At 55.1% G+C, this 27,750-nt stretch overlaps 1 protein-coding gene across 1 annotated transcript in view; it reads right to left on the bottom strand.

Annotated features, from left to right (window-relative positions):
• The window catches only part of SREBF2 (sterol regulatory element binding transcription factor 2), a 59,669-nt gene that overhangs the window by 2,037 nt on the left and 29,882 nt on the right, over positions 1-27,750 (bottom strand). The window contains exons 6-18 of the mRNA XM_059187121.1: positions 27,119-27,233; positions 26,715-26,896; positions 24,201-24,393; positions 23,399-23,580; positions 20,835-21,114; positions 17,913-18,082; positions 10,216-10,384; positions 8,831-8,948; positions 7,935-8,044; positions 6,417-6,549; positions 3,839-4,007; positions 1,604-1,789; positions 26-137 (exon numbers count right to left, since the gene is read on the bottom strand). Of these exons, the coding sequence (XP_059043104.1) occupies positions 26-137; positions 1,604-1,789; positions 3,839-4,007; positions 6,417-6,549; positions 7,935-8,044; positions 8,831-8,948; positions 10,216-10,384; positions 17,913-18,082; positions 20,835-21,114; positions 23,399-23,580; positions 24,201-24,393; positions 26,715-26,896; positions 27,119-27,233 (2,119 nt within the window). The remainder of the gene's footprint in view (positions 1-25; positions 138-1,603; positions 1,790-3,838; positions 4,008-6,416; positions 6,550-7,934; positions 8,045-8,830; positions 8,949-10,215; positions 10,385-17,912; positions 18,083-20,834; positions 21,115-23,398; positions 23,581-24,200; positions 24,394-26,714; positions 26,897-27,118; positions 27,234-27,750) is intronic.

Raw genomic sequence — 27,750 nt, 5'->3', positions numbered from 1 at the left:
GCTGGGGTGCCCGCGGCCGACTCACCATGCTTGGTGCTCTGGGATGTGCGCCGGCGCAGACTGTGCTCCAGCAGCTGGTGCGTGCGGGTGGGGCTGGCTCCCGCCATCAGGCGCACGGTGGCTTCATGCAGGAACACCTGGGAAGGGGCGGGGGACATGCCTGTTCCAGCCCCAGCGGACGCGTCTCCCGCCATCTCAGCAGCCACCCCACCATGGCCCTTCGCTGCTCTCCCCATGGAAGCCACCTCTGTCCTCTGACCTCCAGGCCCAGCAGGCCACTGGGAGCAGCAGCAGGAGTGGGGAGCAGGGTGCAGGCCGGCTGGCGGGGGACAGCGTGAGACTGGGCCCAGAAGGAGGCAAAGGACTGCTCCCCTCTCCTGGAGACAAAGAGCGCACGGACACGCCCCCGCCCCCGGGCTGGAAGCTGAGGCGCCTGGGTGCAGCCTCGAGTCCTGCGGAGGTTGGGGGGGGGCTGCCTCCCGCCCGAGATCAGGCTGAGGTGAGGCAGCGGCAGCCAGGGGGCTGGATTCCATTTCCCTCAGTTTCTTCAAAAATAGAGGCCACGAAGTGCTGCTCTTCTGTAAATTCGAGTCACTGGGGAATGGGAGGCAAGGCCTAGGCCTATAATTTTTTGGGATCTCAAGGCTCCTTTATATTCTGTATCTCCATCGTGGGGAGGGTCTTGAGTGCCACCCAGGAAGGCCACGGGAGGCCACAGGGAAGGGGGACCACTAAGGAATGTCAGCAGTGTGGGGGCAGGATGGAAATGGGGCTTCACGACGAGGCCTTTGATGCCAGCCAGGCCCCGAGCAGACCAAGGGGCCCCGAACGCTGGGGGCACACGTCTTCTTTTCCCCGCTGGAGGGTGGGTCACCGGTGATCAATGGGTTTTGTCCACTGGCCATCCTGGCTCACCGCATGCAGGAGGAGTCACAGTGTGACCCGTGAGGGCCCAGGGGAAGGCAGCTTGGCTTTTTTGTGCCCTTCCCCCCTCACGGACACTTCTGGCCTTCTCAAACTTGAGTTTTTAGAAAGTAATTCAGGCAAAAATATGTTGAGTACATTACTCTAATTAGCAATAAAAATAAAACAAGAAAGTTATTTGGGTCCAATAAGCCCAATTAATACGACTGCCCTCGGAGCCTCCTCAGATCCCGCGGCCGTCAGCAAGGGATCTTCCGTGCAGTCAGGCAGCAGAACCAAAGCCCCCAGGGGCTCCGAAAATCAATTAAATGAAGTTCTAGGGAGATTCGGTCACTCTGACCCCAGTGAGAAAAACCAGGGTAGAGCTCTCTCCGTGTCCCCCAGCCATCCCAGGGCCAGGGGGTCCTCCCATCCTCGCACTGGGTGGGTGAGAGGCGCTCTGAGCCGGCCTCCGCCCGCGACCAACGGGCCGCTCACCGCCGCCATGCCCGAGGGCCGGGTGCCCAGCAGGGACTCACCTAACACAGGCAGGAGCAGGGGGTCCCCGGCCCCAGGTCTGGCGCTTGACAGGCGAGCCGGCAGACCTCAGAGTTGACCAACTCCGCAACCCCGCCCTGGTGCCCCACCGGGTTCCAGGCCCCCCACCCCCGCCCGCCCCTGCCGGGCACCCTGGCCTCACCTTGCGGTAGGCTGGGCGGAAGCCATGAGCCAGCCGGCGCAGGCTGCCCAGGTCCCGCTGGAAACCGGCCAGTTCAGCCCCCGACGCGTGGTATGTCTCGCCCAGGGCCTGGCTGGCTCCCGCCTGCTTCTGCCAGAGAGCCGTCCTCAGCGACAGCAGCAGGTCACAGGTCAGCAGCTGGACCACCTGTGGAGTGAGCCCCGAGGGAGGAGACAGGTGACGGGCCTGCTGAGGGGACAGCTATCCCCGCGTGGATCAGGCGGCTCCGCAGCCCCACACTGAGTAGCGCCCAGAGGAGTGGAGGGTCCCAGGGGGGCAGCGGCCTGGAAGACACGCCACAGGGAACAAGAGAGCGGCTCCAGGGTGAGCTCGTGTTCCCGGCATCTGGTCCTCTCTGTGGCCGCAGGTGGGGAAGGGAGGCCCAGGCAGGGGCTAGCTTGTGTGTCAGGGACACACGTGGCAGGGGCAGGAAGGGAGGCACAGGTTCCTCCCACACCACAGGAGCCCCCAGCAGGCGGCCTGGCCACTGAAACGGAAGGATGGCCAGGAGATGGAGGAAGGAGAGGAGAGGCCCCCATCAAGGCAGCCAAGGCTCAGCCCAGGTGGTCCCTGGGGCTGGGGACACAGGTGTGCGAGAAGGCAGAACCACGGAGCAGCTGAACGCCGGGGTTTAGACCCACAAACCTAAACCTACTGTGGTTTTGCCACCGACTAGCACACGACTGAACCTCCCAGCCTCAGTCTCCTCATCCGCGAAGTGGGCACCGAAGGCTGTTTGTGTTGTATGAGAGCACTGTGTGTGTGTGTGTCCCATGCCCGGCCTTGGGAGGCACGGTCAACGCCAGCCGCTGGTGCACGGACCCCGCACAAGTGGGGCCTCATGTACTGCCGTCTGCACGACACCCACGAGGCTGGGCCACCTGCCTGGCTCCCATCAGCACAAGAGAGCAGTGACAGTGAGGAGACAGCCCAGTCCTTTCTGAGCAGGGTCACACGCGGTCCTCCGGTTCAGACGGACACCCCCAGGATGTTCCCCTTCTCGCTCCTTCGCCAGGGCACTGGACCCACCCTGGATCCTGCCTTGCGCCTGCTCTGTGTCCTGACCCTTTGCCACAGTGTTTTCTGGCTGCCAACAGCCGCCGGGGACACGGAGGAAGCCTTCCTCTTCAAACAGAACCTGACATTTCTAAGGCGCGAGCGTCAGGGGGAGCACCTGTGGACGGGGAGCAGCCTGAGGCTGGATTCTGTCCTTTGAGAGATGCCAGGCTCCACGGCATCTCCTCCTTCTCGGCCCATTCTCCCAGAGAACTACCACCGAGGCACCCCAGCCCCGAAGGCGCCACGGCCTCTCTCCTGTTCCCCAAACCCAGCTGAGACCATCTGCTTCTCTCACGACGACGAACTCCACCGGAGACCATGGAGGAGGGGCACAAAGTGAGCGGTGGCTCCCCCGTGGGCTCTGCTCTTGGGCCCTCTCTGCACCCTGCCCGTCCTGCAGGGCCGGCACGCTTCCTGGGCTCGCCTCAGTACCGGAGGCCACCGGCCAGCCGCTGGGGACCAAGCCTCAGTGAGGGTCTCAGAGCCGAACGCTCCAGGCCACAGCTCATCCCTCCCTTTGTGCAGTGGAAACCAGGCTTCTGAGGGAGCAGACGACGCTTCACTTCTCATTGTGGGGCCCCCTCCCTTCCCCTCCCCGCCCCTCCGGTGGGACAGGCAATCCCGCAGGGACAGCAGGGGCCCTGGGAGGGGGCACAGGCAGGCAGCGTCCCGAGGGCCAGGCAGGCCTCTGGGATGCACTGTGGAAACATTGCACGGGTACGGCCGGAACATGCAATGCAACTACAATGCACCGCAGCTGCCCGCTCGGAAGCGTACGTGGGGCCGCGGAGGTGCCCGGGGCGGTCGGCGGGTCGGGGCTGTGTGCAGGCACGGGTGGGCAGCCCCTCGAAGGCCGACCTGGGCACCCTGCGCCAACTGCCCAGGGGAAGCGCAGAGCCCTGGCCGGCAGGGTCTGGGACTCAGGGAACCCAGCCGAAGCACAGGCGGAGACACGCTTCCCTGAAGGCTGACAAGGGACCCTGACTGGGCCCAGAGGCGATGCCTGTGGGACAAGCACCTGCTGGCCTGGTTTGTCTTTTGGATGGCCCTACGGGCCGTGTGAACTCGGTGGGCCAGTGCGTCCCTCCCCGCCACAGCCGCCCACCTCCCTGAGGGGCCAGACAAACCCCCACTCACGTGGTTGAGGGGGAGGTCGCCGGTGGCCCCGCTCACGTTGAGGCTGCTCCAGAGGTGGCCGCTGGCCCGCTCGCAGTGGCAGAAGGCACTCTGAGACCCATCTGCCTTCCCAGAGAGTGAGGTGTGCATGGCTCTGCAGGTGTGCAAGACGGCCTTCACCAGAGGGCTCCTGGGCACGGAAAGGAAGGGGAGGGGCGGGAGGTCAGTGGGCATCACCGGGGCACCAGGAGGCGGGGCCTGTGCTGCCACAATGGCTCCAGATCCGAAATGCCGGCCCTGAATGGGGGTGGAGGAGCTCCCCACCCCCACAGCATCTCCTCCATTAGGGATGGGGCGGCAGAGCCCCAGGCCTGGCGACGCAGCCATGAGCAAGCCGAGCACCTGCCTGCGGGCGCTCACTTTCTAGACGAGTCAGAGAGAACATGCACTGACCACGGAAGAGGCAAGCACAGGCGGCAGATGTGCCAGGAAGGAAAGCCAAGCAGAGGAAGAAGGCAGCATCCTGTGAGGGGGGTGGTCAAGGATGTCCTCTCTGGGAAAGGGGCATTTTAGCAGAGACCCGAGGAAACATAGGAGTGAGCTGTGTGGGTTTCTAGAGAGGATTCCAGGCAGAGAAGCAACACGTGCAAAGGCCCTGAGTCTCTGATGGACGGGAGAATATCCAGGGGCCAGCATGACAGTGGAAAGGAAACAGGGAGCAGAGAGAGGGCAGGCCCCGCTCAGCCAAGCCATGCTCCGGGCCCCACCTGCTTCCGACTGCTCCCGGCGGCACCCGGGGCCCACCGCCTTTTCCTTTCCTACTTCTGTGCCTCTGCCGACGGGGATGCAGGGGAGCGCCCCTTCTACCAACTTGTCTCCTGAGACTTAGTCCATCCTCTGTGGCCCCTGGGCTGTCTCCTCCTGTCCTGCCCTCTCCCAGCCTCCTCTGACCGCCCACGGGGTCGGGCCCTTTGTACCCACCTCTGGTCACCCTAACACCAACCTGCGGGAGGCGGGCCTCCCTCCCTCTGGCCCAAAACCCCTCTGGGTGAAGAGACATGCTGGCCGCTTCCCAGAAGCCACAACTGGCCTGGTGAAGGCAGTCGCGCCAACTGCCCACAGAAGTGGCCGTGCAGGCCTGGCCACTATTGCCTGCTTGGGGCCACAACTGGTTCTCTTGTTCCCTGCTGCCTCTCAGAGCCTAGAACGCACTGCCACCAAGAGGGCCCTCAGTTAAGCATCTACACAATAAACAATGGAACCAGGAAAGGGGAGGGAGACCTGGGAACAGGGCGTGTGTCGGCTCGGAAAGAATCGGAGACCCAGGCTCACCCACCGGGAATGCCACTAAAGAGCACCTGACAAACCATCTGTGCCTCAGTTTCCTCATCTGTAAAGTGGCCATAATCCCATTTGCTGCCACCTGTGGTGGCATGATATATGGACTCTATTATATGCAGCTCCCCTCTGAGGGGCCATTCCCTCAGAAGCTGGGTGTTCAGCTCTCTCGGGGCATGTAGCTTCTTTTCACAGAGCAGATCGGGTTGAGGCTGGAGAGGCTGGGGCTGCAAAGGGGCCCCAGAACATCATCATCCGTGAAGAGGGACCCCAGAGGGACTGAATTCAGGGGGAGGAGTGTCTACGGAGGTTACGAGCGGATGCCAGGGCTCTGCTGCTTACACGCGGGATCCCCGGACGGCGGACCTGCCGTGTCCTCAGCCACCCCGGCTGGGAGGGCACACCTGCAGGGCAGAGCGCCAGGCGGGTGCTTAAAAAACAGGTTTCCTGAATGAAATGGGGGTATCAGACCTACATCAGAGAACCTGCCTAGACCTACTTTTCTCAGCTCCTTCCTGCTCTCCTGGTTCCTGGTCTGCTTGACAGGAAATGTTTTAGCCCTGGCTCTGAGGACCAGACCTGATGGGGCTTTTCTGTCTTGGAGCAATTTACTACTTCTCCGGAGTTGCAGAAGATGTTAGGGACGCGGAGCCAGCAACAGCCAGAGTGTCGGCGGGCAGGGTCGAGCGTCACTATGGGCCAAATGCCCCCCGCAAGAGGCAGGCGCTGAGTCCCCCAACAGGAAGGTCAAAAGCTTCTCTGGTTATGCTCGTGCTACAGGCCCAGGGCCCTCTGAGTGACAGAGCTGACGCAGGGCTAAGAGACGGCTGGAAGGAAACGATACTACACTAGCCCACGAGAGGATTCTCGAGCCCTCCCGAGCCCTGAGCCATCATCACACGGCCTGGCTTCACCAGCAGCTTCCGAAGACGCCAGCAGCCGCGCTGCTCTCCCTGCAGCCTGTGGCTCCGCAGGGGCTGGGGCAGATGGCGCCGGGAGTCCGCGGACAGCCGCCGGGACAACATGGCACAGACTGGGCGCTTGCTGAGCAAGGTTTCTCCATGCCGCCCTCTCCCGCCTCTCGCTCTCTCTCCCCATCTACCACGCAGTCCCCCGGCTGCCTGACCGTTCACCCCAGTGACCACTCAAATGACCACTCAGACCTGCTCGCTCCCGCTGACACGGAGCAGTGAGCTTGGCATGCGGGCCTCGGGGAGTGCCCCGGGCAGAAGCAAGTAACCGGTCAAGGGGGCTTACGCACTCTGTCACTTCCAGGGCTTTGGGGACACGCTCTACTTCAGTAAAATGAGTTCGTACAGCCGCGTCGTCTCCCTGGAGCCAGCTGATGGCCACCGTGATGGCAGACGTCCACCACCGACAGATGACATCTGGACCTAGAAGGGAAGAGAACCAAACGTGACTCCAGCATCCACAGACCGACGGCGCTCAGCCTGGCTGCTGGCACCTAGTTCCTGTGAGCACAAGCCGTTACCTTCTGGCCGTGGGCTGGGGACCTTTGGATTGTCCCCTTATACAGTTCTGGTGGGACATGAGCCAGCACTATCTTTTGGAAAATGTCTGGCAACCTGTATCAAGTGCCTTAAAGATGTTCACTCCTAATAAGGTAGTAATCCCATTCTGGGCAACCTGTCACAAAAAAACTGGCCCCAGATAGAGGGCAAAAAAAAAAAAAAAAGAATAACAAAGGTGTGCACTGTAGTGTAATTTTTTAGAAAGATTTACTTATTTGAGAGTGAAAGAGAGAGAGAGACAGAGAGAGAGCAAGTGTGCGAGCAGAGAGCAGGGGCAGAGGGTGAATCTGACGCAGACGCCTGCAGAGCGAGCTCTGCCCCTGCAATCATGACCTGAGCCAAAATCCAGAGTTGGATGCTCAACCGGCTGAGCCACCTGGGCGCCCCATGTAGTACAGTTTTTAAGAAAAATGTTGGAAACAACCTGAATCTCCTCCAACAGTCATGAAAAATGGGGCTTCCCAAATGTTCGCAATAAAAGGCTCTTGTTAGAATCTTTAGTCTTTTCCTCTCATAGACTCAAGTTTTCTCTGCTGCCGGTGGTCTCGCCATGTCGGGTGGGGGGTTGGGGAGCAGAGCGTAAGATAAAAGGCGGAAGAGCCTGTGCTTTACTTAAGACAGTCCACAGGGTCAAGGGTCAGGGGTCAGGGACCAGGGGTGGTTGCTTTTCTGGAATCTTTCCTCCCCAGGGAGAATGGCCAGCAGAGAGTCTGGCAGCCCCCTCCCCCAGCAGCATCAGAAACACCTGCCACGCCATCATCCTGACAGCAGTCTACGGACAGAAGCAAAGAATGTCCTGGTGCCAGCTCAGTCAGCGGGCTGCACTGGCTCGACCAATGGGCAGCTGCCCGGATGAAAGTCTCTACAGCAGAGTGTGTCAGACCCAAAAGCAGCCTTGGGGCCCCTGGCCATCCAAGAGTGAGCCACCACCAGGCCCCGGCGTCTGGATCATTGCTGCTCAGTCTGGGTGTTGGGGAAAGCTCCTGCCCCACTCGGCCGGGGCCCAGGAAAGATATCCCACTGCTCGTCATCCCACTTCCAGAATCAGGACTTCCTGTCCTCACAGTGCCACCCAGCTGGGGGCACCTATGAGCTGGGGCTACGTGCGAGTCACAGACACACGCCTCAGAAAGAGAAGATTCTCCAGCACACACTCGTAGCTGCCCCAGAGCCCCTGGGACCAACGGTCCCGGGAAGGAGGGAATCTGGCAACACGAGGCCTGCAGAGCTGACCTGCGGACGCTTACCAAGGGCTGACTTGAGCACGGAGCTGCTGGAGAAGGGCGGGGTCACAATCCCCACGGAGTCCACAAAAGAATTAAGTAATTTCAGGTACTCCAGAGCATTAGAAAATTCACTAGAAAGAAAAGAAACAGTCCCAGTGTACATCAGAATGGACAGACGGCCCTCCCTCATGCCTGGCTTCCAGGCTCCAGTTCCAAGACCCAGTGACCATTCTGGTTCTGGTCCCTTCTCCCGCATCGCACCAGGCACACCCTGAGCCCCGCCCCCAACGCCATTCCCAGTCTCCACAGGCCTGCCTTCCTCACGTGTCCCTGGGCGGCTCCTGATGATCTAGCCATTCCCTTTCATTCCTTGTCCAGCAAAACCGGACTCCTCCCCTGAAGGCCTAGTTCCCAAGTCCTTTCCTCCCACTAGTCATCGATGATGTTGATGTCATGGGGCAGGACTGGCCTCCCTTCCCCGCTCGGGTACACTCCAGCTGGGGCCTGGGCTCTGCGGGACAGTGACTTGGACACCTGTCTGCTCTGCAGGTCTTACTCTGAGGAGACAAGACAGCGCCCCACTGCTCTGTAGGAATAAGAAATTGCTCGGCACACATCCCCAGACGTCTGCCTTCGGCTCGGCGCCCCACATTCCGTTCCTAGGTCTCTGACAGGGCATCCCTCCCCACCCCAAAAAGCACAGCAACCTCGTCAAATCTCGCATGCTCAGTCTGGGGGTAAAGGGTAAAGAGGTCAGGCCAGAGCTCCCACGGGACTCTCGTGGGGCTGCCAGGTTTGGGAAATAAACACCAAGGACTCATTTGACTGCCCCGCAGACCCTACACTGGGGCTTGTTTCCTGCCAGGAGTGTGGGCCTCGCGGATGCCCGAGGCAGGGGCCCGTCCTGGGGGCATTACCAGCTTTCTTCGTCCTGGTCTCCAGCCTTCTTCTTGGCCTGAGGCTTCACCAGCGACTCCACAGCTCGCTCCAGCAGGTTCCTGCAGAACGCCTGGTGGACCTGGGCAATGGGGTCCGCTGAAAAAGAGGAGAAAGGCCAAAAGGGTCAGAGGGTGTTCTCATAAGGCCATTCTGGCTTTGCTGAGAACACAGAGGATGGGCAGAGGAAGCCCAGAAACAGCTCTCCTGTCTGAATGGGAACTGAACCCCCTTCTCCAGCAAAGCCCCAAAGCGCCCTATTCAATAGCTGGAAGGTAGGGGGACGTGAGGTAGGGCAGTGCTGTGTCTCCTGGCAGTGCTCAACTTCCATTCAAGGTTGGGGCAACAAGCCTCAGCAGGAAACAGAAACGGGAAGGTGGACAGTCAGCAGAGGACAACAAAGTGGTGGCCGCCGCCTTGACATGACATGCTCTTGTTTTCCAGAACTTTGTGGCCAATGATGGTCTGGCTGCGCTGATTAAACAAGTGGCCTCGTATTGCTTGCAACAGCTGTCACGGCCAAGTTCCCAACTGGCAGGCCCGAAGCAGGGTGGCAGCGGCCCCTTCCCTCCTGTCCCATGCAGGGGTGGGGGCTGCCACCTGACAAGGATGGGGAACACATTCTGGGCAATAGGACCTAGAAATGGAGCCCCCACGAGGTGAGAAAGCCTATGGAAGTCTGCAGTGTAGACAACACAGACTGTGGGGATGGAGCTGAGATTCAGGATGACTTTAACTTTTATCCTTTCTTTTTGGTGTTGCGCACCATCGTTACACTTAAGCCATAAGTGATTATTTTTGAAAAAAAGATAGTGGAAGCTCGCGCCCGGGACATTTATCTGCAGAACACGCCCCACTCTCCCCATGCGCCCACTTTAGAGAGGGGAGAGCATGCAGGGAGCAGAAAGCCATTGGCCGCTCAAGTCTGAGAGTGGGACAAGTCGCCTCCAATCACTGTCAGACACCAGGGACAGCAAGCCAGCATCTCCATGCCTGGGGGCCTGTCCCCGCCAACACTCTGAGCACTTGATGACTGCCCGTCGCCTACTGTTTTCGAACTGCTCCATATACGACTGCTTTCCAGGGGGACTGGGGGGCTGGGGCCAGTGAACAGCAGCTCCACTCATCCTTTGGGTCTCCAAAGAACCCAGAACAATGTGATGGAGGTAAGGGCCACGGGCTCTGAATGTCAGAGAGAGGCGAGCTGCAAACCTAGCTCAGCGGCCAGCCAGGTTTGTGACGTCCCTGAGCTTTGAGAACGAGACTGAGACCACCTGCGTCCCCGTGTGTTTGGAGCACGGTCCCCCTGAAGTCCTGGAGGCTCTCGTGGCTTTTCTCCAATCCCCGATGGCTGCCAAATGCTCACCTGGGTTCCTCTGAGCACAGTAGAGGCTCTCCTTGGCAGCCGACTTCACCGACCAGCTCCGCTCCATGAAAAACTTCTGGCCCAGGGGGTGACACAGCCAGCGCAGTGAGTCGGGGACTGCGCTGCGCTCTGGGCCACACAGGCTCTGGGCTCTACTAAGGAAGTAGCTCTGCAGAAGAACAAGGACCAGGGGTGATTCCAGGGTGGCAGAATGCCAGCTGCAGCCACCATGGGGCCATCGGAAAGTACCACCGTGGTGGAGGCAGGCTGGGGAACGACGAGCAGGGGTGCCAGGCCCCTCACCTCCATGGAAGTAAACGCCACCAAAACCAGGGCAAGTGGCTCTGGGGGAGCCAGTTCGACTTGGTGACTGGCAAGAGCTGGGGGCAAGGTTTCAGGGCACGTGGGAAGCCCCTGTTGCACCCTGCCCTGCTCGGGTGGCCTCACCCTCGTGCAATCTCCCTCTGGCCCTGCTGGTGTTCAGCCTGCAGAGGTGAGGAGGGGAAGTTCGCAGAGGAGAGGTCATGGAGGCTCTGCAGCTGCGTGTCCACCCTCAGCCCTGTGAGGGCCTCGCAGGGCCAAGCCAGCAACCCCCCCACCCCTGCCAACCACCAGATCCTGGGACTTTTCCTGATCCGACATTTTAATTATCCTTAAGAATATTTTGAGGCAAAAGAGTATTCTGCTTTGACTGGTTTTTCATCTCTTTAACCTCTAAGTATTAAGAGTGGAGAAAAGGCACATAGCAAGCAGCTAGGAACTGTTATTTTTGTCACTGTCAACGCTGGAAAACACTAGAATGACGGGGTAGCACCCAGGCTCGACCAAGGATCCACGCAGGCACGCGTGTCTATGGCTGCTGTCCTTCCCCCCAAAGCTGGCTTTGCAAGGGCTTTATCTAGTCCCCTAAAGAGACCGCGGCACCAGGCCTAGAGGATCCCCTGACGGGAACACCACCAGCCTGTGAGCGAAGACTGGGCGAGACTCCGAGAGCCGCTCTGCTGGGCCCTTCGAAGCCAGCGCCCTCGTCTCCCAGGCCCCCCGCCTGCGGGGTCTCATCACTCCAGGCCTCCAGGAAGAGCTGCAGGCGTGCGTCCCGCCATGTTTTCAGAAATTCCGTCATTTAGTGAGAGATGGTATTTTTACTCTAAAAACCACGATTTCCAACCCACAGGCCCACTCAGTGCGGGCTAATGTGGACGAGAAGCTGAGCCGAGAAGGACGGGGCGGAGGGAGACGCACAAGACCCAGAGCTCAGGAAACCCCGAGGGGCCACTGGGACAGGCTCGCGGACTTAACCTTCACACTTCCGCCCATGCCTCCACAAGGAGGGCAGCGCCTCCCTGTCTGGTTCAGTCTGATGGTTCTGACCTTTACTGGGCTCTAAGCAGCCCTCAGCTAATGTAACGGCTTCAGACGACTTGAATGCCAGGGTCAGAAATAGCACCACCGAAGTGCTACTCGGGGAACACAGACCGAGATGACAGACTCTCATGGGGGCGGTGGAGGGTGCATCTGGAGCGTGCTGCCTGAATCGGAGAGAAAATGGCCTGGATGGCCTGGCCCAACTGCCCTACAGAGATCCCCCAACACAATCACAGCACTTCTCCGGAGTCTCTAATCGCGGGGCCAGCAGCACTCATGACCTTCCCTCCTCTTTGCTGACCGCTATATTCGAGACGGGATACAGGAGAACAAATGCAGAGGAACCCCATGACCTTCACCTGACCCTCAACAAAGCGCTGCAGAATCTGAGCCTGTAACTGCAGTGGAGGAGCCTGAATGGGCCAAGAGTTTGGGCGTGGGGCGCTGGCAATCCCAAGGTGTCTGAAGTCAGAGAAGCTTCTCCGGGCTGCTTCATCAGCAAGGGAGCACAGTGCCACTCCAGGGGAAACTGAGAACGACTGGTCCCGGGGTGCCTGGATGGCTCAGTCGGTTAAGTGTCTACCTTTGGCTCAGGTCATGATCGGGGGTCCTGGGATCGAGTGCTGCATCAGGCTCCCTGCTCAGCGGGGAGTCTGCTTCTTCCTCTCCCACTCCCCCTGCTCATGCTCCCTCTCTCTCTCTCTCTCACAAATGAATAAATACAATCTTTTTAAAAACAAAATAACAATAAAAAACAACCGGTCCCTCAGAAAATCTCAATATCAGCAAGAAAAGCAAAAACAAAGCCTCGTTAGGCGGTTTTGCAAAAGGAACCCAAAGAATGACTTAGAAAATCATTAAGTTAGAATATATTTGTAAGCTTAATACTGCAGAAAAATCTCAGTTCTAAGACATCTCAGTGTGTGTGTGTGTGTGAGCTGGAGTTTAGCGGTTTGTATTAATAAGACATATAAATCCTGGGGTACAATCATCCACAGTATAATTTCTAGGAGGCAAACTGAAAGAATGATTTCTGTTGCTCTTTTAATTTTCCTGGCATTATCACCCTACGATAATCTCCCTAAATTTTACAGACAGAATCTCCCCTGGCTGCGGCCTAGGAGCCTGGTCCCCTCTAACTCATTTGCTAACCGCCAAACCAAGCAGCTGTGGCAGGAGACTCAGAACTGCTCAGATCCTGAGAGCCACCCTGCAGTTCCTGGCCAGGCCCAGTTCCACAGTGTCCCTCCCACACCAGGCTCACCCCATAGTTCCCAAACTGTGTGCCGAGGCACCCCAAAGCACCCAGGGAACGTGCAGGGGCACCCCGGAAAGTTCACATTTCTGAAGTAAATACAGCCACGCCCAACACGAGTCTGACGCCACGTGAACTACAAAGTGGTAGTTTGAAGTCTCGATGTGAGACTGCACGATCTCCCTTTGGATGTCATATCTTCATGAAGCTGAGTTTTAAAAGGCTATTGTAATAAAAAGCAAGCACTGGGGGCGCCTGAGTGGCTCAGTCGGTTAAGCATCTGCCTTCGGCTCAGGTCATGATCCCAGAGATCTGGGATGGAGCCCCACGTCGGGCTCTCTGCTCAGTGGGAGTCTGCTTCTCCCTCTCCCTCTGTACTTTCTGCTCACTCACTCGCTTGCTCTAATAAATAAGTAAATAATCTTTGAATAAATAAATAAATAAAAGGAAGCACTGTCTGAAAATCAGAAGTTGGTGGTGGTATTATTCTGCTTTCAAAGTCTGAGAAGGTATGTGACACCCAACAGGTCCATGTACCCCAGTGATCAGTAATATTAGTTATCAAGAAAAAAAAATACTATTTCTTCTTTCAACTTTGTGTCTATTTCTTCAATAACTACTAAACTGTTAAGACATAAATGTGTATTAAGATGTCTGTACCTAATTAATAAACAGAACTGTTAGGTATTTCTTTTAGCCCAGGGCAACCATGAAAAAATTACTGAGACTCAAAGGGTGCCGTGAAGTGAGAAAGATTAGAAATCTCTGGTCTAAATCATTTCCAGAGGCCAGCCCTCTGCTTGCTCTCAAAGCCCGACTCATTTGCCAGCTAAATATATTCGACTGGGGCACCTGGGTGGCTCAGTGGGTTAAGTTTCTGCCTCCGACTCGGGTCACGGTCTCAGGGTCCTGGGATGGAGTCCCGCATCGGGCTCTCTGCCAGCGGGAAGCCTGCTTCCCCCACCCCCTTCAGGGAAGGACTGTCTCTGAGTCTGGCCCCTCTCAAGAGATGCCAATCCATGAAAGGGGTGGTTCCTTTCCTAGAAATCAGTTCCTCTCCTAGGCTCAGCCTTACTGAAAACCCAACTCTGGCCATACTGATGGTGTTCCAGACATTAATGCCCTCAGAGCACACACCACCACTTCTAGAGATTTCACCTCAGGAGAGACTTGGACAAGCAGGTGAGGACAGTGTGAGGGGACATGGCCCGTAGCACCGTAACTGCAAATATGGGAAGCAACCAGATGCCCCCCAGCAACCATGCTGCGGTGCAGGAGCCTCCGTGGAGTAAGGAGGCCACAAAGACAAAGGCCCAAGACTCACTGCTTGCTTGGAAAAAAGCAAGTGGCAGAACAGGGAAAGCAGACTCACCAGTGTGCAGGAAGCCCGGTGCGGGCCTCGATCCTGGGACTCTGGGATCATGACTGGAGCCAAAGGCAGCTGCTTAACTGACTAAGCCACCTAGGTGCCCCAGTAGGGGCAGTTTCAAGGGCACCATCTTTCTGATCCTCGGCTGCCACGCACACACCCTCCTCAAGTGGGCTGAGTCCCTCAGAAGCGCAGCTTCGTCTTGGCAGTAAGGACAATCAAAACCCCAGTGGGGCTTCTGGGATGATACGACGATCCCAACATTTACACGGAAAGGTAAAAGAGCAAAACCTAGTCACTAAAGCCAGAGGGCTGAGATTCAGCCACTAGGGGAATGTGGTGTTGGCATAATGGAACATACTGGAGCATCCAGAAGCAGACTCGTTATACATGGGCACTTGATTTATGACAGAAGTGCCACTTGGTGCTGTGGGGCAAGAACAGTCATTTTATTTATTTATTTTTTAAGATTTTATTTATTTATTTGTCAGAGAGAGAGAGAGCACAAGCAGGCAGAGTTGCAGGCAGAGGCAGAGAGAGAAGCAGGCTCCCTGCTGGACAAAGAGCCTGATGAGGGACTTGATCCAAAGATCCTGGGATCACGACCTGAGCCGAAGGCAGTGGCTTAACCGACTGAGCCACCCAGGTGTCCCAAGGACAGTCATTTTAATAACAGAGTCTGGGGGCAGGGAGATTTGCATTTGGAAAAATAAAGTAGATCTTACATCTCCACCTCACACAAAAAAGTCAACTCCAGGTGGATTTGGGCTTGGGTCTGGAAATAAATACAGTAGAGCGTCTTTACGACTGAGACAGGGCAAAGATTCACTGCACAGGACGTAAAGTCACTAACTGTAATGGAAAAGACTAATCGTCTGATTTCGTGAATATTAAGAACTTGTGCTCATCAACTGACACCGGGAAGAGAGAGACTAGGTGGGGCCCCTGTGCGGCTCAGTCAGCTGAGGGTCTGACTCTTGGCTCTGTCTCGGGTTCTGAGACTGAGCTCAGTCCGTGCTCAGCATGGAGTCTGCTTGAGATTCTCTCCCCGGCCCCCAATCCATACACTCTCTTTCTAAAAGAAAGAAATAGGGGCGCCTGGGTGGCTCAGTGGGTTAAGCATCTGACTCTTGGTTTTGGCTGAGGTCATGATCTCAGCACAGAGTCTGCTTGAGATTCTCTCTCCCCCTCTGCCCCTCCTGCTGCTTGTGCTCCCCCTCTCTCAAATAAGTAAGTTAGTCTTAAAATAAATAAATCTTAAAAAGAGAGAGACTGGGCAAGCCATAGAAGGAGATACATGCAAAAAGCATATCCCACAAAGGATCAAAGTCAGAATAAAGAACTTCAATCAATAAAAAGAAGACACGGGTGTCTGGGTGGCTCAGTGGGTTAAAGCCTCTGCCTTCGGCTCAGGTCATGATCCCAGCATCCTGGGATCGAGCCCTGCATCAGGGTCTCTGATTAGCAGGGAGCCTGCTTCCCTTCCTATTTCTCTGCCTGCCTCTCTGCCTACTTGTGATCTCTGTCAAATAAATAAATAAAACCTTTAAAATAATAATAATAATAATAGTAAGATTGCTGGGTGCCTGGGTGGCTCAGTGGGTTAAGCCTCTGCCTTCAGCTCAGGTCATGATCCCAGGGTCCTGGGATTGAGCCCCGCATCGGGCTCTCTGCTTAGCAGGGAGCCTGCTTCCTCCTCTCTCTGCCTGCCTCTCTGCCTACTTGTGATCTCTGTCAAATAAATAAATAAAATCTTTAAAAAAAAAAAAAAAAGACAGACATTGCAAATAAACAGGTATAAGACTTGAACGTGGTTTTCACAATAGAGATTATCCAAATGGCCAACAAAAAGGTACTCAACCTTGTTAATTCCCTGGAAATTATAAATGAAAACTATGAGATACCAGAGATATCAGAAGGGCCACGAATGATGGGATCATGTGTTTGGCGAGGAGGCGGGACCGGAACTCTCTTTCCTACACTGCTAATGGAGTGGAAACCGGTGCAGCTGCTCGGGAAAACTGCTGGGCACGGTCTACTAAAGCTGAACACCATTGGAGCCGCTGACCTGGTGGCACCGTCCCTACAAATGCAATCACACACTCACCACAGGATGGACAGTGACGTTCACAGCAGCACTGTTCATGATAACCATGAACAGGAAACTCCAAAAAGTCCATCTCTAGGTCTCACCATAGGATGGACGATCTCACTGTGTGCAGCAAGACAAACGAATCTTGCTCACAACCCTGCACAAAAGCAGCTGGACACACACAGTACCTACTGTTCGACTCTCCTTTCATAAAGTCCCAACAGACACAAACACCTAGTGACCAGGATGGTGGCTACTGTGGCTGGAGGCCTTGGGGGTAGGTAGGGGGAGTTTGCTGACTGCAAGAGATGCTTCTGGGGTCCTGGTCATGCTCTGTTCTCGATCTGTCTGCTGGCTGTGTGAGTGTATTTGCTCTCTGACGTCACTGAACTGTTATTTATGATTTGTGTACTTTTCTCCGCGCATACTATACTTCAATAAAAAGTTTACAGAAAAAACAAATAAGAGGCAGATTAACTTATGGTGCCAGAATTCAGAATAATGGTTACCTTTGTAGGGGGCAGTGTGAGTAAAAGCCTGCAAAAGCTTCTGGGGGTAATGGGAAGTTCTACTTCTTCTTTTTTTAAAGATTTTATTTATTTATTTGACAGAGACAGAGATCACAAGTAGAAAGAGAGGCAGGCAGAGGGAGAGAGAGAAGCAGTCTCCCCACTGAGCAGAGAGCCCGATGTGGGGCTTAATCCCAGGACCACGAAACCACGACCTGAGCCGAAGGCAGAGGCTTGACCCAGAGCCACCCAGGCGCCCCCTGAATGAACATCTTATCTAAGGTCGCTGAAATAGGGTTGAGACACAGAAAGTACATGGGGCTTTCCTGTGTCCTCTGTCACCTAGACAAGGGTGACATACTTCAGGAAACCTCAGTGTCCCCAAAGGGCACATTCCTATTCATCAGCTCCTCAGTGCCACGACTGAGCTACAGCAGCAAACGGAGATATGCTCGCTCTCTGCTGAACACAGCGCATGTACTCAGCAGCCTACTCAACGCGGGCACCAAACAAAACGTCTCTTTCTGCTGGAGTAAGAGAAAGCCCGAGGTCAGCAGACGTGGGGAACCAGCTGATAACAAGGACTGTGAACTCCCAAGGCTGGCCCCATGCCGGGCACAATGCTGGCGCCTGATAATAGCTGTCTGTTCCTGCCCCGGGTCTGACCTGAACTCCTTGAAGACGTGCACTGTTTTCCGTTTCTGGACTGAGAGTAATAGAAGATATGCACTAACTACATTTTGTGTGACTAAAAACACTAGGAGACACAACCATAAATATCTCAAGAATTTTTATGACCACTCGAAGAACAGAAGGGTCATATATTTAACCCCCGAGAATGTGGGTCACTGTCTCATTGAATCCCTCTTATTTCAGGCACTGAAATGTCCTGCTTATGCTTATTAAGGGCCAGGAGGGCTTTTGTTATCTTGTGGGCTGGCTTTGTTTCGTGCCTCAATATTTGTGAAATGACCCACTGACTCAGTATCTACCCGTCTAGGCAGTCGGCCCCTGAAGGCAGAGCCCACACCTGTTTCTGCATCTCAGCTCCTGGCCAGGGAGGGGCGCCTCCCACTGGTCTGCAGGAGGGAGCCGCAGGATACTCACCGCCAGGAAGCCTAGCTTGCCCCCACACCGGGTCTTGAGCCCCATAGCCGCCGTCAGATGGATCTCAACCAACGTGCTCGGTGGGATTTTCTCTTCTGCGCATTCGGCCAAGTTCACGGCGCACAAAGCCATGTGTACATCAGAGCAGGCAGACCCTGCAGGAAGCTTCCCTGTGGCAGGCAGAAACAGGCACTGAGTTGACAGATTCCTCCAAACCCAGCTTTTTTTCTGTGTTCTCCAGTGTAATCAGAGCAAGAGCACAAGGACTAGAGAAAGTATTTGAACTCTGTCATCAGATGCTCCCAGCTCAGATGCTAGACTCTGTGAGCGAGGAGCTGTCTGTTCCTTTCTACCTCACAGGCTATTGGGGCCGAGAGGAAATGCATGTCAAGTGCCTCACATGTGGCCCACGGCTGTTTGCAGGTGGTTGCACAGGACTCAGAGGTAGGCACTGCGACACTTTCCAGACACAACCATGTTCTAGGAAACATCTTGCGTCTCCAAACATGGAGAAAGGTAGTAAAAATTGAAAAAACAATAAGAAAAAAAAATGATGTGAATTTATTTTCATTGTAAAAGAACGCATAATATCTAATACATCCCTTTTTGAGGAGTAAGTAACAAAATGGCAATGCCGTTGGACACATCGTGGTTAGCCGTGGAAGGCTAGGAATGTTTTCCTACACACTCTGTGTGAGGGTTGCAGTTACGTGGTGTGACCCTGAAGTCAGGGGCGGAAGTGCCCCTGTGTGCGCAATGAGGGCCCATCAAGGCCATGAGGCTGTCACACTGTTGCTGGCTTTGGTCCTTGCTACAGGGCCGGGCGGGGGCCAGGACAAGCCAGCTTTGCTCGGGGAGGCTGTGCTTCAGGGGGACCCATGTCAACAGTCCAGACAGTGGCCGAGCCCTGACCTCGTCAGCCCTACATTCTTCATCCAGGGCCACCCTGCCTCCCCCATCTTTCTGTTAGCCCCTACACTTTGTTCTGCATGGACATCAGGTGTCGCTCTCCCCCAGGAGACACCATCTGGCTTTCTCTCTTCAGGGGAGGGAAGGTGGAGGGCAATGACAGGACCAGGTTTTAGTCACTTGTCCTTTCCATGCCTTGAATAAAGCCAGGCCCACAGAGCGCTCAGCAAATGTGCAGGGAATGAGCGACACACTCCAGGTGGAATTCTCCAGAACAAGACAGCTGGGAGGATGAAGCCTCCTGAGCAGAGAGCTGGGAGGGAGCTGGTGCCATGCCCTGAGCGTACTCTGAGAGGGGAGAGAAGAACAAAGCCAGGTCTGCGGACAGGACCCGCTCCCAGAACTCTACCGTGATCCCAGGTGTTAAAACCCCATGGCTGGCCCCACGGGTCTCATCTCCCATTCACTCCAAGCCTGGGGCCTGCTAGCGCCCCGTTTCTGGGCCGAAGTTCCCTCCCCGGGGCATGTCCACCACCTTCCTGTTACCACGCCCCACTGCTGCTTTCTGACCTTCAGCGGTTATCCCCGTAGCAACCTCCCTTCCTGAGCCCTGATTTCGGTCCCCGGCACCAAACCTCCCGGACAGCCTTCGCCCGACGCCTGCCCCTGGCCTGCCCATGATATGTGATGTTTTTCTGGGTTCCTTGAGGGTCCCCTTCCAAAGGCCTCTCATCAGCAACGTTGGCTTTCATTCTCACTGAAGGTCAAAGACCAAGCCCCCTTCTCGGGCCACGGGTCCAGCTCGCCCACCGCCACGCATCATTTCTCTCCAGTTCTCACAGGCAAGTGTTCAAAACCAAACTCCTCCCTTCTCCCTGGAAAACTGCTGCCCAGCCTTTCCCCCTCACCTTTTTTTTTTTTTTTTAAGATTTTATTTATTTATTTGACAGAGAGAAATCACAAATAGATGGAGAGGCAGGCAGAGAGAGAGAGAGAGGGAAGCAGGCTCTCTGCTGAGCAGAGAGCCCGACGTGGGACTAGATCCCAGGACTCTGAGATCATGACCTGAGCCGAAGGCAGTGGCTTAACCCACTGAGCCACCCAGGCGCCCCTCCCCCTCACCTTTGCTGGCAGCAACACCATTCCCCCAGACTCTCAAGAAGCCAGGGAACCGTCCTCACCGCTCTTTTCATGACCCTCATGTCCACTGGGCCCCCAATTCTGGTCAATGCGAGCTTCTGCTCTCTCTCTGCCTGTTCTCCCCCCCCCCCCCCGCCCAGCTGCATCTGCCCCCATCTGGCCTCCACGACACCAGCCTTCATCCGCTGCCCGCCCACTTTCTACCTGCCAGCGGAGTGAATCTGCTCACTTCAGAATCTGATGACGTCATCACTGCCTGGCTCTGTCACCGCCCCCTCCCCTTGCCGGCTGGCTCTAAAGCCCACCAAGCTCTTCTTCCCAAGAGTCATCCCGCTGCCTGGAAGGCACACCCCCTTCCACTTGGCTGGAGAACCATCTTGTCATGCAAAGCCGAGACCTTCCAGAAAGTCCTACCTGAAACCCTCAACAGTAACCCCCGCCCTGCAACTGAAACCGGGGCCTTCCGCTACCTCCACCACCCAAAATCGGAACTCACTTGCAGACCGGGCTGCCAGTTATCAGGGCAGGAGTTTGCTGAATGAAATGGATGACATTTCACTGAATCTACGGTGACATCTGTTTTAAGTCTACTATTAAGTACCACTAAGGAAAAAAGAGAGCCAACTCTGCCACACCATCCACTGTGTAAAGGACACGGCCCAAGTGTACAGAGGTTAATGTGAAAACGCATGTGCCTTAAACCGATGAGCTACGGTAACGAGCCATGTCTGTAGCCAGGGATGTGGGCGGTCTGTCCGGGTGTTCTAGGAGAGCAGCATGAAAACGGCTTTGGCCGGGGCAGAGAGCAGGCAAACCAGGCCCGGGGTGGGGAGACGGCCCGGGGGCCTGCTGGGCATGGGCAGCGCCCCTCACCTGTGATGTGCAGCTGGTGCAGCCTGTGGTAGGCCAGGGCCGCGTCCCGGGCGCTGGCCTTCGCTTCGTCCTCGAAGCCCGCCGCGGTGGCCGGAGGGGCGGCCCGCCGGCGCTGGAAGACCTTCCTCAGCAGCCAGCGCACCAGGCGCAGCTTCTGTAGGCTGTAGCGAATCACGTTCCAGGAGAGGCTGCAGGCCAGGTCCAGGCGGGATGTGGGCAGGGCCCGGCCCAGCACTGACAGGCAGGTCTGCAGGTTGGCCGCGGCGGCTGCAAAATCCCCCTGTAAGGCAGCAAGTGTGGGGGGGGGTTGTTCACTGCGATCTCACTGTGGCCTTTTCATTTTGCTTTCCTTTTTTATTTTTTAAGATGTACTTATTTATTTTAGAGAGGGGGGCAGGGACAGAGGGAGTGAGTCTTCAGCAGACGCTCTCTGCTGAATGCCGAGAGGCAGGCTCAATGCAGCGTCTTGTCTCATGACCCTGAGCCCATGACCTGAGCGGAAACCAAGGGTCAGACACCTAGCCGACTGCACCACAAAAATTTTTACTTTCCCTTCACTCCCTAGGTGATCAGAATAACACATGATCACTGAAGAGTGTGGGAAAATTCAGAAAGCAATGAAAGGGTAAGAAGAAATCACCTGTAACCTTACCTCCCATGGTTACTGACATTTTCATGCATTCTCTCCTGGCCTTTTTACTAAATTGCGATTGTACTGTGGTCTATCTTTGAGCAAACACTATTGAAAATTTCCTACTGTAGTTTTTTTTTTTTTTTTAAGATTTTTAAAATTTATTTATTTGACAGAAAAAGATCACAAGTAGGCAGAGAGGCAGGCAGAGAGAGAGGGGGAAGCAGGCTCCCTGCTGAGCAGAGAGCCCGATGTGGGGCTCGATCCCAGGACCCTGGGATCATGACCTGAGCTGAAGGCAGAGGCTTTAACCCACTGAGCCACCCAGGCGCCCCTCCCACCGAAGTTTTACACATAAGATGAGAAGATGGATTTAAATGATGATCTTTCAGGCTTATATGGCTTTTTAGGCTTTTCGGTTCTCAAAGTGTGGTTCCTAGGGACCAGTAGCATCAGCCCCTGGGATCTTGCTGGAAATGCAAATCCTTGGTGCTCTAGCCCCCTCTCCCCACACCCGTTGAATCAGCAGCTCTGGGGTTCTGATCACCTCCAGGTGATTCTGTTGCCTGCTTAAGTCTGAGAGCCACCATCTTAGACAATCACCTGGCTACACGACTAGAACCAAGGATCTCGATAAACTACTCTATGCCAACCTGAGAGGGTCCAATGGAGAGTCTGTCGGCCTATGGCGAAGATCTTTCTCTCATGACCAGCAACCAGAAGGAAACCGCCCTCCGCCTTCTCCCGTCCTGCAGGGGGCACAGCTGCACTTCTGCCGGCGCCATCGCAGGAAGTGGATGGACCAGTACAAGGGGAGCAGCCTTCTCTGGCTGATGGGCGGGTTCCAGAGGCACCTCAACCCTGACCCCGGCCCCTTCTCCCTCCCAGGACCCTCTCACTGTACCTCCGAGCAGCACAGCTCAGACAGAGGCCACCACAGCTCCAGCCTCCCCTACCCCGGAGTCAAGGCCACGTCCCTTCCACTCCACGTCCTATCTCCAGCATTTCCCGAGTCAGTCTTTCCTTTCAATGCCAGGCTCTCGCTGCCTCTGATCCAGTCTATCCCCAGAGCCCCTCACTTGCTTCCGGGCCCCTTCCCGCAGCCCATCCTTCCTGCAGCTGCCAAAACGATCATCAGGAAACACAGACCTGAACATGCCTCTAGGATATACATCTTGGAATGCTGTTCTTCTGGGAACAGGCCTGCTTCAGGCGGTAAGCCTCCAACCACCACACCTATAGTCCAGGAGCCAGAGCTCTGGCCTGGCTGGCAGCTCCAGGCTACTCGATCAGATTCTCCCCGGTGGGCACTACAGCCCACCACCACCAGCCCATGGGAGAGTCGGCCCATGGTGTACTGCAGCGGAGGACTGTTCCCGCTCTTGTTCCTCTGACAAGTGACCTTGAACTTTTCCTTCGATGCTGTGAGATGCCCCAGAATCCTTCCCATAAACTTTCAGCTAACGTCCCTGCTCAAAAACCTTCCTGGTTCTCCAGAGAACTGGGGGGGAAAAAAAGCCCCAGATCAGTTACTCGTCAACGATCTCTCCAATCTGGGCCCGAGATACATGACCAGCTTTAGCCCTCATCTGTCCCAAATGTATCCTATACTCCAGACATACCTGTCTGCCTGCTGGTCCCCAAGTAGCCCATCTACTCATGACCTCTCCACCTGGAAGGTCATCCCTGCCCCAACTGCTCGGCTCGTGCCGTCTGCCGCAGCTCCCAGAGCACCCTCTTCTTCCTCTGTGATAACACACACCGCGGGTTCTCTTGTGTCCGTGGAATCATTCGCACACAGGGGTCCTCTCCTCTGCTGCCCTGTGACGGGCAGGGGCAGGGTCCTTTCCTGCCGCCCACAAGCACCCGCCCCAGCACTTCGCACACCGGGGTGCTCGGCAGAAGTCACTGAGTTATTAGCTGCAGACCTTACCCTGGCGAGGTCCAGATCTGCCTGCTTCCGATGTCTCCAGAAGGTGACCGAGGGGCGTGAATGGGGCCGGATCACCGGTTCCCCGTGGACCAGCAGCTTCACGAAGACGCTCAGGACGATCACACCATTCACCAGCCATAAGAGGAGTGTTGGCATCATCCAGTCAAACCAGCCTCCAGAACCTGAAGAGGCACGTCTCAGCGGAGCCCACGAGAGCAGTCTGAGGGGACGGCAGGCCCCCGAACTGACCCCTGCATCTAATAGGTTAGAGCCCTCCACCTCATTTTCGGGAGCGTGGAGAACAAGATGGAGTCATGTAGTAACAGTGTCTGAACGCTTTCCGTAGGGATAAGACATAGCCTTATTCCGCACCCCAGGCAAATGTGGGACAGTTCTGTACCCTAAATAGGGACCCTGTAGCCCTTGTCACTATGGAGCCAGGAGCCACAGCTAGATAGCAAAGATAACAAAAATCCTTGTTAGTCAAGGTGGGGGGAGACCATGGGTTTTAAAACTTGGGCAAAAATGCCACATCCTCCTTCAAACAGGGCCACCTACCCTCCCCAGATCCCCAAGCCCAGTGGTAACAGCAGTGTGGGTTCCTGATTTCTTTTGTTCTTACTGACTGAACTCGGACTTGCCCTGTTACTTCCAAAATGTGACTTATGCCAGTCCCTCGCAGGCCCGGTACAAAAGCCCTCTGGGACCCGGTGGACAAGCCGAGCCGAGTGCACACACGGGGCCTGTCCCCTGCTGCAGCAGCCCACCCGTGCCTGGGGGATCCAACGGGCCCTCTACCTACCTGACTCAAGGGACAGGATGCTGCGGCCGGAGCCTGAGTACGGGTGCTGGTCAGAGCCGTGGGCCCCTCCCCACTGCAGCAGGGCGGTCAGGGGGTTGAAGGAGAGGCAGAGGAAGGTGAGGACACACAGTAGAATTCGAGAGCGATCCACCATGCCCAGCGCTACTGGCGGAGAGTCCGGCTCATCCTTGACCTTCAAAGCAGGGCCGAGAGGTTGGAATGAATACTGCGTGGGGTTTTAACAGCATTTTACTTTTATATGTACTGGAGTCAGACTGTGAGATTTAAATTCAAGACTACGAAGTCAGACAGGAAGAGAGCAGGAGGCAAGGAAGAAGCCCACAGCTCTTCGGCTACTTCTCAAACACTGGCACACTCGTCCTCTTGCCACCTGGGACAAGAACATGTTCTGAAGACCAAAGGCACAGGAGTCCTGCTCATAAAACAGAGCACACAAGAAAATATTCTGCAGGGTTCTGTATAATTCCACAACAGGCAAGCTAATCTAATCTAAAGCAACAGAAAGCAGATCAGTAGTTGTCTGGCGCTGGAGAGGGATGCGGGAACTACCAGCCACGGTGTACGAAGGAACTTTGTGGAGATGGAAATGTTCTATATCTTGATTATAGTGACAGTTACGTAAGCGAACTCTTCATACTATACGCTAGTGCCTTATGCTACTAAAGAACAGCTGCTTTATCTAAGCATGTAAATTCAGCATCAACAGGGGCGCCTGGGTGGCTCAGTAGGTTAGGCATCTGCCTTCAACTCGAGTCATGATCCCTGAGATCTGGAATGGAGCCCCACATCAGGCTCCCTGCTGAGTGGGGAGTCTGCTTCCCCCTCTGCCCTTCACCTTGCTCGTGCTCTCTCTCTCAAAAAAATAAAAATCTTGAAAAACAAATAAATAAACATCAGTAGAACTGATTACAGACCATACAACTGGGGTGCCTGGGTGGCTCAGTCGGTTAAGCATCTGCCTTTGGCTCAGGTCATGGTCCCAGGGTCCTGGATTTGAGCCCCACATTGGGCTCTCTGCTAAATGGGGAGCCTGCTTCCCCGTCTCCTCCTGGCCCTCTCCCCCTACCCTACCTGCTTGTGCTCTTTCTCTCAAATAAATAAAATCTTAAAATAAAAAAAGACCATACAACTTCAGTGTGAATCTATTTACAGGACTTTGCCCGCTGTAGAACTGCAGCACTGCTTTTTTACCCCTCCCTGTCTTACGGAGGGAGGGCTGGAGGCAGGAGCCCTGCCTGCCTAGGGAGCAGCCCACAGAGAGGCAGAGAGGAAGCCTGGGACCAGGTCTTCTTCAACTCTCAGTGCACACATAGCACACCACTCTTTTTTCAATATTTATTTTTATTTTTATTTTATTTATTATTTTTTTTTTTTAAAGATTTTATTTATTTATTTGACAGAGAGAGATCATAAGTAGGCAGAGAGGCAGGCAGAGAGAGAGAGGAGGAAGCAGGCTCCCCGCTGAGCAGAGAGCCTGATGCGGGACTCGATCCCAGGATCCTGAGATCATGACCTGAGCCGAAGGCAGCGGCTTAACCCACTGAGCCACCCAGGCGCCCCTCAATATTTATTTTTAAAGATTTTATTTATTTGAGAGAGAGGAGAGAATGAGCAGTAGGGAGGGGCAGAGAGAAAAAGTCTCCCTGTCTGGCAGGAGGCCCGATGAGGGGCTGATCCCAAGACTCCGAGGTCATGACCTGAGCTGAAAGACAGATGCTTAAGCAAGTGAGCCACTAGGTGCCCCTCCTTTTCAACATTTTAAACCCATCTGAAAATTTCTTCTGATGACAGATGCCTAGCTAATTCAATGTATATGTCACATGGCCTTCTGTTACCAAACAGAACCACATTTATAAAGTACTTCAAGAATAGAGCCTCCTCAGTAAAATTAGGTACATGATACTCCAAACAGTTTGACCCAAAACAGGCTAGAAGGGAAGTTTGTGTTTTCGAAATGGGAACTTGCCAGTAGGCTCCACCAGTTCCGAGGGCTAGATCATTAGGCTCGAGCCTCTTTTGGCTAATTCCATTAAACCACAATCACCAGGGGCTTTCTTGGACGATTAATGGCCATGGTTGGAATGTTACTTGTCAGGCTGCAAATTAGAATCATTTCCAGAAGAGGACCCAGAGGCAGCCTTGCCCTATACCGACTCAACAATCTCAAACAATGGTCTTGCCAGGCCCGCTAAAAATGAGGAATGTAACGAGGCGCCGCAGGCAGCGCGCCAGCTGCTGTGTGTTCCTGTTCTGGATTTGGCCCTTACTCCTCTCAGACGGGCTCCTGTACCAAGGACCACTTAAAATGGACTACATTGAACCAGTTAAGCGGATTTTGTGGGGGACGCAGCAGGACCTAACGTCATAGAATTCCTATTCTCCTTCCCTGGTCCTCTCCACGCCTGGCCTGGCCCGCCCTTGGCAGCATCTTCACAGTTCAGTTGGGAGAGATGGGAGAGAGTCCCGGGGTCAGAGGATTTCTAAAGCTCATACCTTTGCATCATCCAACAAAGGGCTTCCTGGCTCCGAGTCGATGGAGTAAGGGGAGAAGCCAGCTTGGGACCCCGAGTCAGAGGCCGGAGGGGACATCAGAAGGACATTCTGATTAAAGTCATCAATCTTCAGCTCCACGTCATTGTCCACCAGGCTGCCTAGGTCGATGCCCTTCAGGAGCTCTGCAAAGAAAACCGCATCTGACAAATGGTCTGTTTCTCCAGAGCACCCCCACCCCGCGCTGGTGCCTAGGCCAGGGCTGGGCTGGGGGAGGGGCCCACGGTCCTTTCTCCCGTTCACCCCCGAAGGTGCCTTGTACACGGCCTTGGGCCCTCCGCAGGGCCCAGCACAGGACTTCTACAAGCAGAAGGTCTGATAACCCTTCTTTCGATGAGCACACTCACTGTTTTTCTGATTCGCCAGCTTCAGCACCATGTTCTCCTGGCGCAGTTTATGATTGACCTGCTGCAAGTACTTGATGTAGTCGATGGCCTTCCTCAGGACGCCAGACTTGTGCATCTGGGAAGGAAGAGGAGTGAAAACACAGTGGCATCCCTGCAGGCTACACAGTGAGAGGGCTGAGGCCCAGAGCCTGTGGGTGAAAGCAAGGCTCCAGGCTGCGATGCTGGCTTGCTCACTGGTTAGCTGTGTGACCCAGGACAAGTCACTCAGGATCTCTGAACCCCGCTTTTCTTGTCCTTAAAATGGGGATAATGGCGATATATGAGTCACAGGTGTGCAGTGAGGGCAAGATGAAGTAATACCCGTATGGAGAGGAGCCCCCCTCCCCAGTCTGGTGCACAGTGACACTCGAAACACAGACGATTAGCTAGTACTCCTCTTAGAATAACCCTAGAACCAAAACAAACTTTAAAGAAAGCAAACAACAAAAATACCAGAGCACTGTTGGTTAACTATCTTAAGGAAAGTTCAATTAGCACAGTTCCGGTCCATAGGCTAATAAGGAAAAAAAAATTGTCTTTCAAAACAGAGACGACGAAGATAAACAGATAACGGGTTTAAAAAAAAAAAAATC

The sequence above is a fragment of the Mustela lutreola genome, chromosome 8, assembly GCF_030435805.1.
Source record: "Mustela lutreola isolate mMusLut2 chromosome 8, mMusLut2.pri, whole genome shotgun sequence".
In the NCBI taxonomy this organism is placed as follows: Eukaryota; Metazoa; Chordata; class Mammalia; order Carnivora; family Mustelidae; genus Mustela; species Mustela lutreola.
This window is presented reverse-complemented; position numbering and strand designations above follow the sequence as displayed.